Source organism: Podarcis gaigeae, assembly GCF_964106915.1.
Source record: "Podarcis gaigeae genome assembly, chromosome: 2".
NCBI classification, from domain to species: Eukaryota; Metazoa; Chordata; class Lepidosauria; order Squamata; family Lacertidae; genus Podarcis; species Podarcis gaigeae.
The window spans coordinates 121,436,991-121,451,763 of record NC_139679.1 but is presented as its reverse complement, the minus strand read 5'-3'; the positions used below and the strand labels follow the sequence as shown (position 1 = coordinate 121,451,763).

The window sequence follows — 14,773 nt, the reverse complement described above, 5'->3', positions numbered from 1 at the left end:
AAAAATATTGATTCTATATTTGCTGGTGTTGCACTGCATGGGTGTTGTTGTTTTTTTAAATTATTTGCTACGTTAAATTATTCTTATCAGATAACTGGTTATGTGTGTATGATTTTAGGTGTTATCCCAAACTGTTGTTTCAGAACAACCTGATGGCTCTTCTTGTGGTCTTGTTTTATGCACTATTGTGTCACACTACCTTAAGCGGGAGAATGGTGCCCTCCCGGTGCTAGGCATGCAGGGAGAAAGTGTGTTCCCTTGTAGGCAGGGTTACCTTTCTCATATAAGCCCATGGGACTGCTTCGGTCTTCAGAATGGGCGCGGTTACCAGTGCCACATAATCCTGTTGTGAAAAATCAGTATTTCTTTTTTTAAAAATTTTATTATAATTTTTATTGTTAAAATAATTCAACATTAATACACATACAAACATACATTTCATACAACATACCTACATACCTACAACATACCTACACTCAATCCCACAGATAATTCCCATCACCATCCACCACGCCTCACCCTTTGTGTTAGACTTCCAATCTACTCAGTTGCAATTTCTTTCTACTTCTATTACTTTCTTTCACACACTTTTAACCTAATTTCATATTTCTTTTTCTATTACACATTGTTATCCATCTTATTTAGTATTCCAATATTTGAAACGAGACTTGTTTATTCTAATAGGAGTTCTGATTTTTCGATGTAGTTTTGAAAGTATCTTTTAAACACCTTCCAGTCCCTGTCTGCCTTCTCTTTTGAGATCCTTACAATTTCTCCCATTGTTTTGGATATATTGTAGAACTCCAATAATTTGGCAAGCCACTCTATCTTTGTTGGTACAGTACCACTTTTCCAATTTTTCGCAATCAATAGCCTTGCGGCTACTGTTGCATACAAATATAAAGTCTTGTCTTCTTCCTTTAGGCTTCCTGGTACTATTCCCAATAAAAAAATCAATATTTCAGTGTAGCAGCATCTACACATTGGAACTCCTTGCCTATTGACACCAGACAGATGCCTTTGCTGTACTCTGTTTCGCTCGTGCTCAAAACAATTTTATTTAGGCAAGCCTATCCAGACATGTAGATGTTGATGCCTTTGAATCCTTTTCGCTCTTAATTTCCGTGATCTGTAAATGTTTTCTGTTGTTTTGAACTGTTTTCATTGAAACTTTTCATTAATATTTCTTGAAACCCACCAAGAGGTTTTACTACGGTTATACAATTTTTGTTAAATAAAAACCAGCCCGGGACCACATGTCCAGAGACGAAAGTGATGTGAGTTTTGCATTCCAGCCACAAAACAAGCCAGAGAATTCTACTCCCACTTGCGTCCATCTTGGCATATAAGGGGCACCAACAAAATTTAGTGACCTATTCCAGCCAGGCAAAAGCACTTGAGGGGTATGTGTGTGGGAATGTTGTGGATCGTAGGAGAGGCTATATTGATTATATATTATCCTTCCGCACTCACGCTAGTGGGTTACATATAGCAGAGCTCATTCCCCTTTTACACAGCAAGAAGCTAGTTTGCAGCTTCATATGAATCTAAGCTATCCAATCTGGCGTGCCCAGATTGGAGTATATTCCTGGTAAGACCCCCTTGATTCCCGCCTAAAAGAATAAAGACACAAGAGTCTTCCTTATAAGTAATGAATAGTTTACTTACATTCAGTTCACAGTATGCTCTCTGAAGACATGCTTTAGCTTTTAGTTACAAAAGAAGACGTGGATTTATCCCATATGGGGATTTATCCCATGTGCTGCTAGCCGAGATCCCATTTTAATTTTTGGGCTGTGTGTCCGAGACAGTCAACCCCTTGGGCTTGAAGCTTTGGGGGGCTTTGGATCATAAACACAATGTTAATAGATAATAATAATAAACAACTTGAATCAGATCCTGCTTTTGTAGCATGCGTGCACAAACACATATATAATTATATATATAATTATATATGAATGTGTATATAATTTTATTGTTTAATATTATTGCTTATTCCCAGGTGGGGTGCCTACTTCCCCATTTTCATTTTCCAGTTTTTCCTACACATCTTTGTTCTTCCGCATCCGTCCCATAGGATATGAAATTCATCTCTCCGGTCTTTCCAGAAGCTGCAAAACACAGAAACGTTCCTTATGGTTGCTATGCTGCAGATTGTTTTCCTGAGGAGAGTTAGATTTACAAATGCATAGTTTATTTCCTTTGGCACATAAAACATTCCTTGCAATTAGCATTCCGTATTTTGCACTTACGCATCAGTGTAATAATTTTAAGGGGTTTTCCCTTAAGGAAACTGGAGATTTTAAGGGCCTAAGCTGATTTTATTTGAATTTTATCGTTCCTATGCTGTTCGTTGTAGATATTAGTCAAACCAAACCCTGTGGAACGCTCTCCCACCAAATGTCAAGGAGATAAAGAACTACACAACTTTTAGAAGACATCTCAGTAAATAATAATAATAAATAATAAAACATTAAAAAGCTCCTGTACCAGGAGGTTTCTAATGTTTGATGTTTTATTATGATTTTATATGTGTTACAATTTAAAATAATGCATCCGATAGAAAAAGTGGACAGAAAAGCATTTCTGTCCCCCAGTCATGAACTCCAGAACTTGAGGAGATAAGATACTGCTTCTTCATACAGAACATGAACTACAGAATCTGCTCCCACAGGAAACATGGTGGCTTTAAAAGAGGATGAGGCCCATTTATGGAGTATGAGGCTAGTCCTAGATCTCCTGCCCTAGAGAAGCCATATTGGCTGTCAGCAGGTGAAGACCTCCATATGCCCACAAGCTTCTGGGAACTGGCTGTTTTTGAGGAAAGGGCAGGTGTTGCTGTCAATTTACAGTGGTGCCCTGCAAGACGAATGCCTCGCAAGACGAAAAACCCACTAGACGAAAGAGTTTTCCGTTTTTGAGGTGCTTCGCAAGACGAATTTCCCTATGGGCTTGCTTCGCAAGACGAAAACGTCTTGCGAGTTTTTTCCCTTTCCCCCCTTTTTCTAAGCCGCTAATAGCGCTAATCCGCTAAGACGCTAATAGGCGTGCTTCGCAAGACGGAAAAACCGCAAGACGAAGAGACTCGCGAAACGAATTAATTTCGTCTTGCGAGGCACCACTGTATTACTGTTAATATCAATGCTTTTAACAATTCTTTATATCCATATATATATTAACTCTCTTGGAGTTTAATCACTACTTTTTCTATTTTATCGGTAAGCTGCATTGACTTCCAGTCCTGGAAAAACACAGGCCATAAACATAATAATATTAATATAAATGGTGTGGCAGCCATATCCTGTTGAGCAGTCAGACACATAGGCAGCAAACCTATGGTTACCAGATTTTTCTCAATGAATCCGGGGACACTTTTTTGTTTTAAGCTGAGTAGCAACAGGGAGTCAGTAGTGGGGATGGTGAGGCAAAAGACCCTGGGCCCAAGCACACATGCATATTGTATAAAGGTGCAAAGCCCTTCTTTCGCACCCTTTGAAACATAAATGCACAGAGTTTTTTTTTTAAAAAAAACTGGGCAACGGCCAACCACCCGCAACTCCTGAGCCTCCCCCATCAGTCAAAACATAGGGGGAAGGGGACAGGAGATCTGTACTGCTGGACATCCCTGGTTCCCCTTCGGCAGTGGCAGCAGCAGCGGCAGTCAGCAGCCCAGAGTCAGCCTGGTAGCACAGTTGGCTGCCATGGCGCCCGCCATTTTTCCTTGCCGTATGTTCCAGCAAGGAAAAATGGTGGGCGCCATGGCAGCGGACAGTGAGCAGCTCCTGAAGCCAGCCAGAGCCAACTGCGCTACCAGGCTGGCTCCCAGCTGCTGAGGCTGCCGCTGCCACGTTTCCCGAGGACAGATTTGCACATCTGGGGACGGAATTTGTCCAGGGACAGATTTGCAAATCCGGGCTAAGCAAACCCACCCCATTGCTTAAGCTTACATTGCAATATCCCCGAAACGCTGAAAGCAAGAAAAGGAGAAGAAGCCTTGTATGGAAATTGCAGAGTGCCTAACAGTTTCTGTGCAATGCTGAGCTCTTTGCAATAACAGGAAGTAAGCTTAAACAATTTTTTAAAAAATTCCTTCCGGTAGCACCTTAGAGACCAACTAAGTTTGTTATTAGTTGGTCTCTAAGGTGCTACTAGAAGGAAATTGTTTTTATTTTGTTTCGACTATGGCAGACCAACACAACTACCTAACTGGATTTGTAACTGGCTGACTGACCGAACCCAAAGGGTGCTCATCAATGGTTCCTCTTCATCCTGGAGAAGAGTGACTAGTGGGGTGCCACAGGGTTCTGTCTTGGGCCCGGTCTTATTCAACATCTTTATCAACAACTTGGATGATGGACTCAAGGGCATCCTGATCAAATTTGCAGATGACACCAAACTGGGAGGGGTGGCTAACACCCCAGAGGACAGGATCACACTTCAAAACTACCTTGACAGATTGGAGAACTGGGCCAAAACAAACAAGATGAATTTTAACAGGGAGAAATGTAAAGTATTGCACTTGGGCAAAAAAAATGAGAGGCACAAATACAAGATGGGTGACACCTGGCTTGAGAGCAGTACATGTGAAAAGGATCTAGGAGTCTTGGTTGACCACAAACTTGCCATGAGCCAACAGTGTGACGCGGCAGCTAAAAAAGCCAATGCAATTCTGGGCTGCATCAATAGGAGTATAGCATCTAGATCAAGGGAAGTAATAGTGCCACTGTATTCTGCTCTGGTCAGACCTCACCTGGAGTACCTTTTCCAGTTCTGGGCACCACAGTTCAAGAAGGACACTGACAAACTGGAACGTGTCCAGAGGAGGGCAACCAAAATGGTCAAAGGCCTGGAAACGATGCCTTATGAGGAACGGCTAAGGGAGCTGGGCATGTTTAGCCTGGAGAAGAGGAGGTTAAGGGGTGATATGATAGCCATGTTCAAATATATAAAAGGGTGTCACAGAGAGGAGGGAGAAAGGTTGTTTTCTGCTGCTCCAGAGAAGCGGACACGGAGCAAACTGCAGGAAAGAAGATTCCACCTAAACATTAGGAAGAACTTCCTGACAGTAAGAGCTGACAGTGGAATTTGCTGCCAAGGAGTGTGGTGGAGTCTCCTTCTTTGGAGGTCTTTGGAGGTCTTTAAGCAGAGGCTTGACAACCATATGTCAGGAGTGCTCTGATGGTGTTTCCTGCTTGGCAGGGGGTTGGACTCGATGGCCCTTGTGGTCTCTTCCAACTCTTTGATTCTATGATTCTAACTGTAACAGGAAGTAAGCTTATAAGGAATAAAGAAAGGGTGCTGTCCCAAATGACTGGTTAAATTTTGCTGCAGTATATGAATATTCAATGCTGGATGCTGAAAGGCCAAAGGGTATAAAAGCCCCCTGGAACCTGTTGCTCGAGGTTGAGACTTTGGAACTCGCTATTCTGAGCCACTTTGCTGCCGGTTACAAATAAAGGAACTCTTTATTTTCTATATTGCTGCATGTGAGTTTTCAGTCAGCCTAGCAGTTTTGCAACAATGGTAAGGAGAATGTCCATGGGTTCTGGCCAAGCTGGCTCTGCTTCAAATATGTGTCCTTTTTTGGGGGGGGGGGTGTTCTAGATGTCACTTGCTGGAAATAAACCTTCTGCATCTCTGACTCCGCTCAGCATGAACCCCGGGAGGACAGGGTCACTTTCTACCGGGAAATGGTCATTCCTCACAAAGATCCCAGTACAGTGGTACCTCGGGTTAAGTACTTAATTCGTTCCGGAGGTCTATTCTTAACCTGAAACTGTTCTTAACCTGAACCACTTTAGCTAATGGGGCCTCCTGCGTCTGCCTCGCCGCCGGAGCACAATTTCTGTTCTCATCCTGAAGCAAAGTTCTTAACCCGAGGTACTATTTCTGGGTTAGTGGAGTGTGTAATCTGAAGCGTCTATAACCTGAAGCGTATGTAACCTCAGGTACCACTGTACTTGAGGTGTTGTTTTTTGGGGGGGGTGAGTTATTGGGTAGTTTTTGTTTTGATAGTGTATCTTCTGTTTTCATATTGTGACTTTATTTTATGAACTGCCCTGAGACCTGCGGGTATAGGCCAGTATACAAATTTAATAATAATAATAATAATAATAATAATAATAATTCAGTATCTCTCTGTAGGTTTGGACCAGGTCCAAGAGAGAGGACACCCTTGTTACTTCTTTCTATGATTATTAGCTATTTTTAATAGTTTTTTTCTATGTATATATCTTTATTAGAGTAGAATTACTTTTTAAGGATTATGTTAGTTTTCCTGTTTTATCTGAAAGCCACCTTGACTCCCAGTCCTGGGGAAAAGGAGGCACATGCTATGGCTCTCAATGGTCACTGCATCCTGCATGGGGCACCTGCTGGAGGAGAGGATCCTGTACTCGGGGCCTGATCCTGCAGGGCTTCTACTCCTCTCCTCGCTACTCGCCCGGAGCAGCCAAGATGTTCCTCCTGCTCGGCTCCGAAAGGGTTAAGCCGAAACTACAGAGCCAAGATTCCTAGAGCGGAAGGGGAATTCCTGCGCGAGAGGAGGAGGTTCCGCTTCCTGCTCCGGGACTCTCCTTCCTTCCTGTGGGACGCAGCTGCCTGACGTGGAGGGGCCTCTCGCTTCCTCTTCTTCCTTGCGGAGGAGCTTCTCCCATTTTTTGTCCTCCGGGGAGGCCGCCTCTCCTGCCGCCTCCGGGTCAGATGCGGGGAAGGAGAGACGGAGGAAGGAGGAGGAGGAGGAGGAGGAGCAGGAATGTATGTATGAGGTTTTGGGGCCTGGTCTTGGGCAAGGGGGGGGGCGATTTCAAAAGTCCTTATAGGGACTTCGGGGTTCTCCTCCCTCCTGCGTGTGGTGAGTGGAGACCATGTTGCAACACTTTATTTCCCTTAATAAAGATCAGGCTTTCCAGCCGCTTTACTATCAATATATTCTGCTTGGGCTCTGCTTCCTCCGACCGATAGAGATGCCCTGAGAGATATCTCTTACACGGGCTCTAGATACCCCAGAAGGGTATTAGACATAGTTGTCAACGTTTCCCTTTTTTTAAGGGAAATTCCCTTAATCCGAATAGGATTCCTCACAAAAAAAAGGAAAAGTTGACAGCTATGGTATTAGAAGTATTATATGACAACACCTTGCCTTGGAGTGCTTACAAAGAAGGGAATGGTTTTCTTCTTCCAGGGATTGGTGAGCTTCGATGAGGTGGCTGTGCATTTCACCAACGAGGAATGGGCCTTGCTGGATCCGGGCCAGAGAGCTCTGTACGAGGAAGTCATGGAGGAGATTCGTGAGATGATGACATCTGTGGGTACGGATCCTTTTCTCCTTAATCCATAGCTAGCGAAGGTGTGAATTATTGTTGGTGTACCATCAATGAGATCACTAGAAAGCACTTTGTAATTTTTCCTGGACAAAGGAACATTCGAAGGCCCCTGTTGGTTCAAAGCAAAGGCCCACGTAGTCCAGGATTCTGTTCTCACGCTTGCCAACCAGATGCCTATAGGAAGCCATCAAAGAACGAACCCATTGGCTATGAGTTACCTGCCTGGATTTCCCTTTTTTTCTGGCCAGGGAGGTCTCTTGTTGGATTGGGTGAGGGGTGAACAACTGCATGTCACGGAAACAAAAGGCTGAAGAGGTCTGCTGTGTGCTGGTTGCGATTTATTGCATTGGGGGAGAGTCCTAGTCGGCCTAAATGCATTGCTTGCAAAGCAGTGTACAGGGCAGAATGGATAGGGTGGCATGGATCGGAACCTCCTCTCTGTCCCGAACGACTCACAGGGATAATCGGAGGACCCAGCTGATTTGGGAACTGAGCTTACACAGGAGGGTTGTGCACGAGAGTGGGGAGGTCCTCAAGCCTGTTGGGGAAATGGCACCCAACACCCAGCTTACTGTTCAGGCTCCCAAACATGTTCTAAGGTCCTTGTCCAGTAAATGTGCACTTGTTATCCTGCAGCACAATTATTTCTGGATTCTGCTTGTGGAAGGGAGAGGAAAGAGTCGTGATGGGTATCTTATTCTGCCACCTGAGTAGAATGCTCACAAGGACCTCTTTTCCCCCATAAGACAGGTGTAGGGACGCCTGGCTCCCTCCCAGAAGTTGCTGGATCCCAACATCCTCTCTGTTGACTGTCTATGTTTGCTGGAGCTGATGGGACTTTTTTCAGCAGCATTTGGAGAGCCAAAGGTTCCCAATTCCTCCCTTAAGGACTTTCAACTTTAAGAAAACCAACACACCCAACACTTTATCCTGTATCTCTACATCAGTGTTTCCCAACAGGGGCCCCAGGATTTTCCAACGGGGTCCCAGGTGAAAATTATATAAATTGGGGGGCTGTACAGCATGAGGCTAGGGAGCGACAGAGGGAAGTGAGAAGAAAATGGAAAAAGACATTAATCATTCTGTTTTGGTTTCAAAATCCTGATTGGCTGGCTATTCTCTCGGCCAATCACAAGCAAGTAAGGGGTGGCCCACCAGGGCAGCGTAGCGCTTCTTCTTCTGTTTTCCTTTGTGCATTTTCTTAGAGCAGTTTTGTTTCAAGCTGGAGATGGCCACCTCTGAAGCTCTTGTTTGGACCACTGCTTGTAGCTGCCACCAGTGCTTGGCCAGGTGGCAGCCTGGGCCTGATTCTGAAAGACGCGGGGTGCAATCGACACCAGCGCCTAGGAGATCAGGGCACAGGGCCTGTCGGCAGTGTCGGCCTAGCCGAGTGGACTCGTCTGGTGCTGCTGACTTGCATCTAGAACATTGCTAAGTGTCTACTTTGAACAAAGCAGTACTTAGTTCAGTGGGCCTTATCCCCAGGTAAGGGTGTGTGGGGCTATAGTGGTTTTTCTAGGCAGCCAGGGCTCCTCCAGATGACTAGATCTTTTGCACCAGGTCAGTGAGGACCACTTGCTTTTAAAATTCTCCCAGATATACAGAACTCCCTGTGCTCTTTTTGCAGACTCTCCAAGTGTCCCTATTTCCCAAGGACAGCCCTGGATTTACAGAAGCCGTCCCAGTTTCTCATTTGATTCTGGAATGTCCTGCTTTTCCTTAGGATGTCCCTATTTTCGCCAGAGAAATGTTGGAGGGTATGGAGTTATCCGACCCCCGAGCCATCTGAAAGCAGCCCTGTGTAGAGAAGGTTTTTTAAATGTTTTATTAAGTTTTTATATATGTTGGAAGCTGCCCAGAATGGCTGGGGCAACCTGTCAGATGGGCAGGGTATTAATAGTAAAATAGGTTTCCCCCTCTGTGTCAAATAAAGGTAAAGAAAAGGTAAAGTACACCTTGACGGTTAAGTCCAGTCAAAGGCTACTTTGGGGTTGCAGCGCTCATCTCGCTTTCAGGCCGAGGGAGCCAGGGTTTGTCCACAGACAGCTTTCTGGGTCATGTGGCCAGCATAACTAAACCGCTTACAATCATTTTTTCCCCTTTAAAAATCCTGATTGACTGAATATCTGCTCAGTGATGCACAGGCAAGTCAGGGGTCAGCCTAGCACTACTTTTATTTATTTTTTCCTTTTTGCATTTCTTGGAGCAGTCCTGGTTTGTTTTCAGCTGGAGAGGGTGATCCTTAAGGCTCCTGTTTTGACCACTGCTTGTTGCCCCGCCAGTGCCAGGCCAAGTGGCAGCCTGGGTCTGACTCCGCAAGAGGTGGGGTGCAATTCTCCCCAGTGCCTAGCAGATCAGGCCACAGGGTCTGTCGGCAGTGTTGGTCTGGCTCTGCAAGACGCGGCACGAAATCCACCACAGCGCCTAGCCAAGTGAATTCGTCTGGTGCTGCTGAATTGCATCTAGTAAATAACTCAGTGTCTACTCAGAACAAAGCAGCACAGTGTTAAGTGGGCCTTACTCCCAGGTAAGGGTGTGGGGCTATGGTGTTTTTTTCTAGGCAGCCACTGCTCCTCCGGATGACTAGATCAGTGAGGACCACTTGCTTTTTAAAATTCTCCCATATATACAGAACTCCCTGTGGTCCTTTTTGCAGACTCTCCAAGTGTCCCTATTTTCCAGAAACTCCTAGATTTACAGAAGTCATCCCAGGTTCTGATTTGATCCTGGAATGTCCTGCTTTTCCTTAGGACGTCCCAGAGAAATGTTGGAGGGTATGGAGTTATGCAACCTCCAAGCCATCTGAAGGCAGCCCTGTATAGGGAAGAGTTTAAGTTTAATGTTTTATTATGTCTTTATATATGTTGGAAGCCGCCAAGTGGCTGGGGCAATCCAATCTGATGGGCGGGGTGTTGTTGTTGTTGTTGTATAGTTGTGTCCGACTCTTTGTGACCCCATGGACCAGAGCACGCCAGGCGCTCATGTCTTCCACTGCCTCCCTCAGTTTGGACACACTCAGGTTCGTAGCTTCGAGAACACTGTCCAACAATCTCGCCCTCTGTCGTCCCCTTCTCCTTGTGCCCTCCATCGTTCCCAACATCAGGGTCTTTTCCAGGGAGTCTTCTCTTCTCGTGAGGTGGCCCAAAGTATCGGAGCCTCAGCTTCAGGACCTGTGCTTCCAGTGAGCACTCAGGGCTGATTTCTTGCAGAATGGATAGGTTTGATCTTCTTGCAGTCCATGGGACTCACAAGAGTCTCCTCCAGCACCATAATTCAAAAGCATTCATTCTTCGGCGATCAGCCTTCTTGATGGTCCTCCTCTCACTTCCATACATCACTGCTGGGAAAACCATAGCTTTAACGATACGGACCTTTGTCGGCAAAGTAATGTCTCTGCTTTTTAAGATGCTGTCTAGGTTTGTCATTGCTTTTCTCCCAAGAAGCAGGCATCATTTAATTTTGTGACTGCTGTCACCATCTGCAGTGATCATGGAGCCCAAGAAAGTAAAATCTCTCACTGCCTCCATTTCTTCCCCTTCTATTTGCCAGGAGGTGATGGGCCCAGTGACCATGATTTTAGTTTTTTTTTGATGTTGAGCTTCAGACCATATTTTGCGCTCTCCTCTTTCACTCTCATGAATAGTTTCTTTAATTCCTCCTCACTTTCTGCTATCAAGGTCACAACCTTCATCTGCATATCGAAGGTTGTTGATATTTCTTCCGGCAATCTTAATTCTTGCTTGGGATTCAGCCAGTCCAGCCTTTCCCATGATGCATATAAGTTAAATAAGCAGGGGGACAATATACAGCCTTGAGGTACGCCTTTCCCAATTTTGAACTAACTGTAGCTTCTTGTCCCACATGGGTGGGGTATTATTAGTAAAATTATTATTATTATTATTCTGGAATAGAACGTATCTATTTTCATCGGAGAAATGTTGGACGGTATGCTTTTGGACTGTTATCTGTAGGTTTCCTGCTCTGTGTCAAATAACTGGGATCAAATAAGTGTTGTTTACTTTTTATAATACAGTACAAGGAAGATCTCCCTCTGGAGGTTCTGGGCTCTCCTTCCCTGGAGGTTTCTAAGCAGAGGGTGGATCAGCATCTGTCAAGGGTGCTACAGCTGAGATCCCTACGTTTGTATGGGTTGCACTAGAAAGATGACTCTTGGGGTCCCTTCCAGCTCTATGATTCTTATGTTTATCTGCTTCAACAACATTTCATTATGCTCCTATTATTTTATGTAGTTGTATTTTGTATATATCATAAAAATATTATGATAAATAAATTATAAAAGAGGTTCTATTTACAAACAAAACCTTTCAGTAGCTACCTTTCTACCGGTAGGAAGGGGTTGGGGGCCACAGGAAGGAAATGAGGTCGGAAAGGGGCCACGGTTGGAAAAAGATGGGGGAACTCTGCTCTGCATCATGTTTCTAAATTTAAGAAAGGGAAGGGCAGGCTGCCGTTTAGATGAGGAGGATTTTCTGTGGATGGTACAAAATGCAAAATAGAGCTGCAAGCAGCCTCAAATCAGCATTAAAAGTCTTGTGTGGATGAGGCCTTAAACCAGGGGTGGGCAAACTTACTGAGCCTGGGCTGGTTCACTCCCCCGGAGATCTCAGCGAGCGCAGGATTGTGAGAACACCCCCCCCCCCCGCAGACACTATTTCTGGTGTGGAGAAGGCGCCTCCAGCTTCCTATTGGTTGCAGGAGTTTGCTGCATCCAATAGGAAGCCCCGCCAGTGCCGCGGAAGTGAGTCGCCGCGATGGTTTAGCGCAGCGTGCAGAGACTTGCAGAGCGCGTGGCAGGGTTCGGGGGTGGCTCAGGGGCCGGTTAAATGACCCCCCCGGGCAGATGTGGCCCAGGAGCTGTAGATTGCCAACCCCTACCTTATACAGACACATCATTTTACCACTTTTCCTTTTTAATCCATTAGGAGATGTTTCGGAGTTCCTGACTGAAGGAGAACAATCAGAACTGTCACGTGAAGGAGCTGAGGAGCAGAAGGAGCAACGGAAACTGTGGATTCAAGTTGGAACCTACAGAAAGGAGGGGACCCAAATGCAGAAGGTGGGGAGAGAATCCACTGCTTCTCAGGTTAATGAAAATCAGATTTGCAGAGAGAAGCATGAATGTACTGTGTGTGGAAAGAGATTTCCTTATCGCTCAACGCTTACTTCACATCAAAGAGTGCACTCGGATGAAAAACCATATAAATGCTTGGAGTGTGGAAAGAGTTTTAGGCAGAGTGGTAACCTTACTTCACATCAAAGAACTCATACAGGGGGGAAACCTCACAAATGCTGGGAGTGTGGAAAGAGTTTTAGTAATAGTGGCTCCCTTACTTCGCATCAAAGGACTCATACAGGGGAGAAACCTCATAAATGCTTTGAGTGTGGAAAGAGCTTCAATCAGAGTAGCTCCCTTAGTAGGCATCACACAATCCACACAGGGGACAAACCGTATGAATGCTTGAAGTGTGGAAAGTGTTTCCGTCAGAGGAGCAGCCTCACTAGACATGGAAGAACTTATACAGGGGACAAATTGTGTGATTGCTTGATGTATGGAAAGAGCTTACATCACGGGAGCATCCTCACTGGACATAAAAGAACTCACACAGGTGAAAAACCTCACAAATGTTTGGACTGTGGGGAGGGCTTCAGGCACAAAGGCACCCTCACAAAGCATCAAAGAATTCATACAGGGGACAAACCTTATGAGTGCTTGGAGTGTGGAAAGAGCTTCACTCGCAAAGACTCCCTTACTTTGCATCAGAGAAGTCACACAGGAGAAAAGCCTTATAAATGCTGGGAGTGTGACAAGAGCTTCCGTGAGAGTGGCGCCCTTACTCGGCATCAAAGAACTCATACAGGGGAAAAGCCTTATACCTGTTTTGAATGTGGAAAGAGCTTCAGTCAGAGTTGTCACCTTATTGATCATCAAAGAACTCATACGAGGAGAAACCTCATTAATGCTTTGGAAGAGCTTCAGAGACATTAGCTCCCTTAATATGCATCATACAACCCACACAGGGGACAAGCCATATTACAAATGTTTGGACTGTGGGGAGAGCTTCTGATATAGTAACTCCCTCATGAAGCATCAAAGAATTCATACAGGGGACTCTATGCAGTGTTGAAAGAGTTTCAGTTGCAAAGACTCCCTTAGGTAAAGATAAAGGGACCCCTTACTGTTAAGTCCAGTTGCGAACGTCTCTGGGGTTGCAGCGCTCATCTTGCTTCACAGGCCGAGGGAGCTGCCGTTTGTCCACAGACAGCTTTCTGGGTCATGGGGCCAGCATGACGCACGGAAGATCGTGACGAATGCCAGAGCGCACAGAAACGCCATTTCCCTTCCCGCTGGAGTGGTACCTATTTATCTACTTGCACTGATGTGCTTTTGAACTGTTAGTTTGGCAGGAGCTGGGACCGAGCAACAGGAGCCCACCCCATTGCAGGGATTCGAACCGCCAACCTTCAGATCAGCAAGCCCAAGAGGCTCAGTGGTTTAGACCACAGCGCTACCTGCGTCCCTCAAAAAGACTCCCTTACTTTGCATCAAAGAACTCACACAGGAGAAAAACCTTATAAATGTTTGGAATGTGGAAAGAGCTTCATTCAGACTTGTCACCTCACTAGCCATAAGATAATTCATACAATGGATAGCCCTTACAAATGTTTGTAGTGTGACAAGAGCTTCAGTTGGCAGCGGGAGGCCCCAGTAACGAAAGTGCACCTCAGGTTAAGAACGGTTTCAGGTTAAGAACAGACCTCTGGAACGAATTAAGTTTGTAACCTGAGGTTCCACTGTAATTACTCCCTTCCCACACCTCCCTGTTCTTCATGCCATTCTCTTGCCTGCTGTGAAAAGTGCTGTGGAGATTTTGTGGCTGGAATCCACAACCCTGCGATTTAAGAGTTCCATTCTTTGCTGACTGAGCTGTCCATGAGATTCGTTCAGTGGATGTGTATTTAGATCAGCTGGGTATATTGGTAAGCTATATGAGAGAGCAACACTTAAGTTGGATATGATTTTGACTTGGCCTATTCTTTTTTCTGAGTAGACAAACATAAGTTTAAAAGTTAAGTTTCATATTAATATTTTGTGTTTCCACATGCATCATTTGCATATTCTGTTGCTTATTTTTACACATTTAGTATGTAATGTGCGCTGATTTCTGCTTGATACCCTTTCACTCATATCTTTCATAGGTTAAAAGGCATTTCCTGGTCTTCTGTTGATTTATTTAAAATAAATCTCTCCAAACACGTATTAGCCTCTCAGGTCATGTTTGTTCACCACACTTGCCCATTTGGGTAAATTAGGGACTTCATTTTCAATGTTTTCATGAATTCTTGACCACCATGCATCCAGATAAGGTAGGGGAAGGATAATCAGAGAAAGATGTTGGGGACCTCTGGAATTGGTCCTTCCTAGTAAC

At 45.0% G+C, this 14,773-nt stretch overlaps 2 protein-coding genes across 10 annotated transcripts in view; one reads left to right on the top strand and one right to left on the bottom strand.

Annotated features, from left to right (window-relative positions):
• Nucleotides 1–14,773, bottom strand: part of LOC310837292 (uncharacterized protein) — a 530,615-nt gene that overhangs the window by 177,444 nt on the left and 338,398 nt on the right. The gene's annotated exons all lie outside the window — the stretch shown is intronic.
• The window catches only part of LOC310837226 (uncharacterized protein), a 74,293-nt gene that overhangs the window by 21,685 nt on the left and 37,835 nt on the right, over nt 1–14,773 (top strand). For 6 of the 9 annotated variants that reach the window (XM_083723389.1, XM_083723391.1, XM_083723390.1 and 3 more), the window contains exon 5: nt 7,184–7,310. In XM_083723389.1, coding sequence (XP_083579515.1) covers nt 7,184–7,310 — 127 coding nt within the window. Of the gene's footprint in view, nt 1–5,338; nt 5,524–6,535; nt 6,757–7,183; nt 7,311–14,773 lie in introns of those variants that run through there. The other 3 variants (XM_083723380.1, XM_083723394.1, XM_083723384.1) reach the window with 3 other exon arrangements.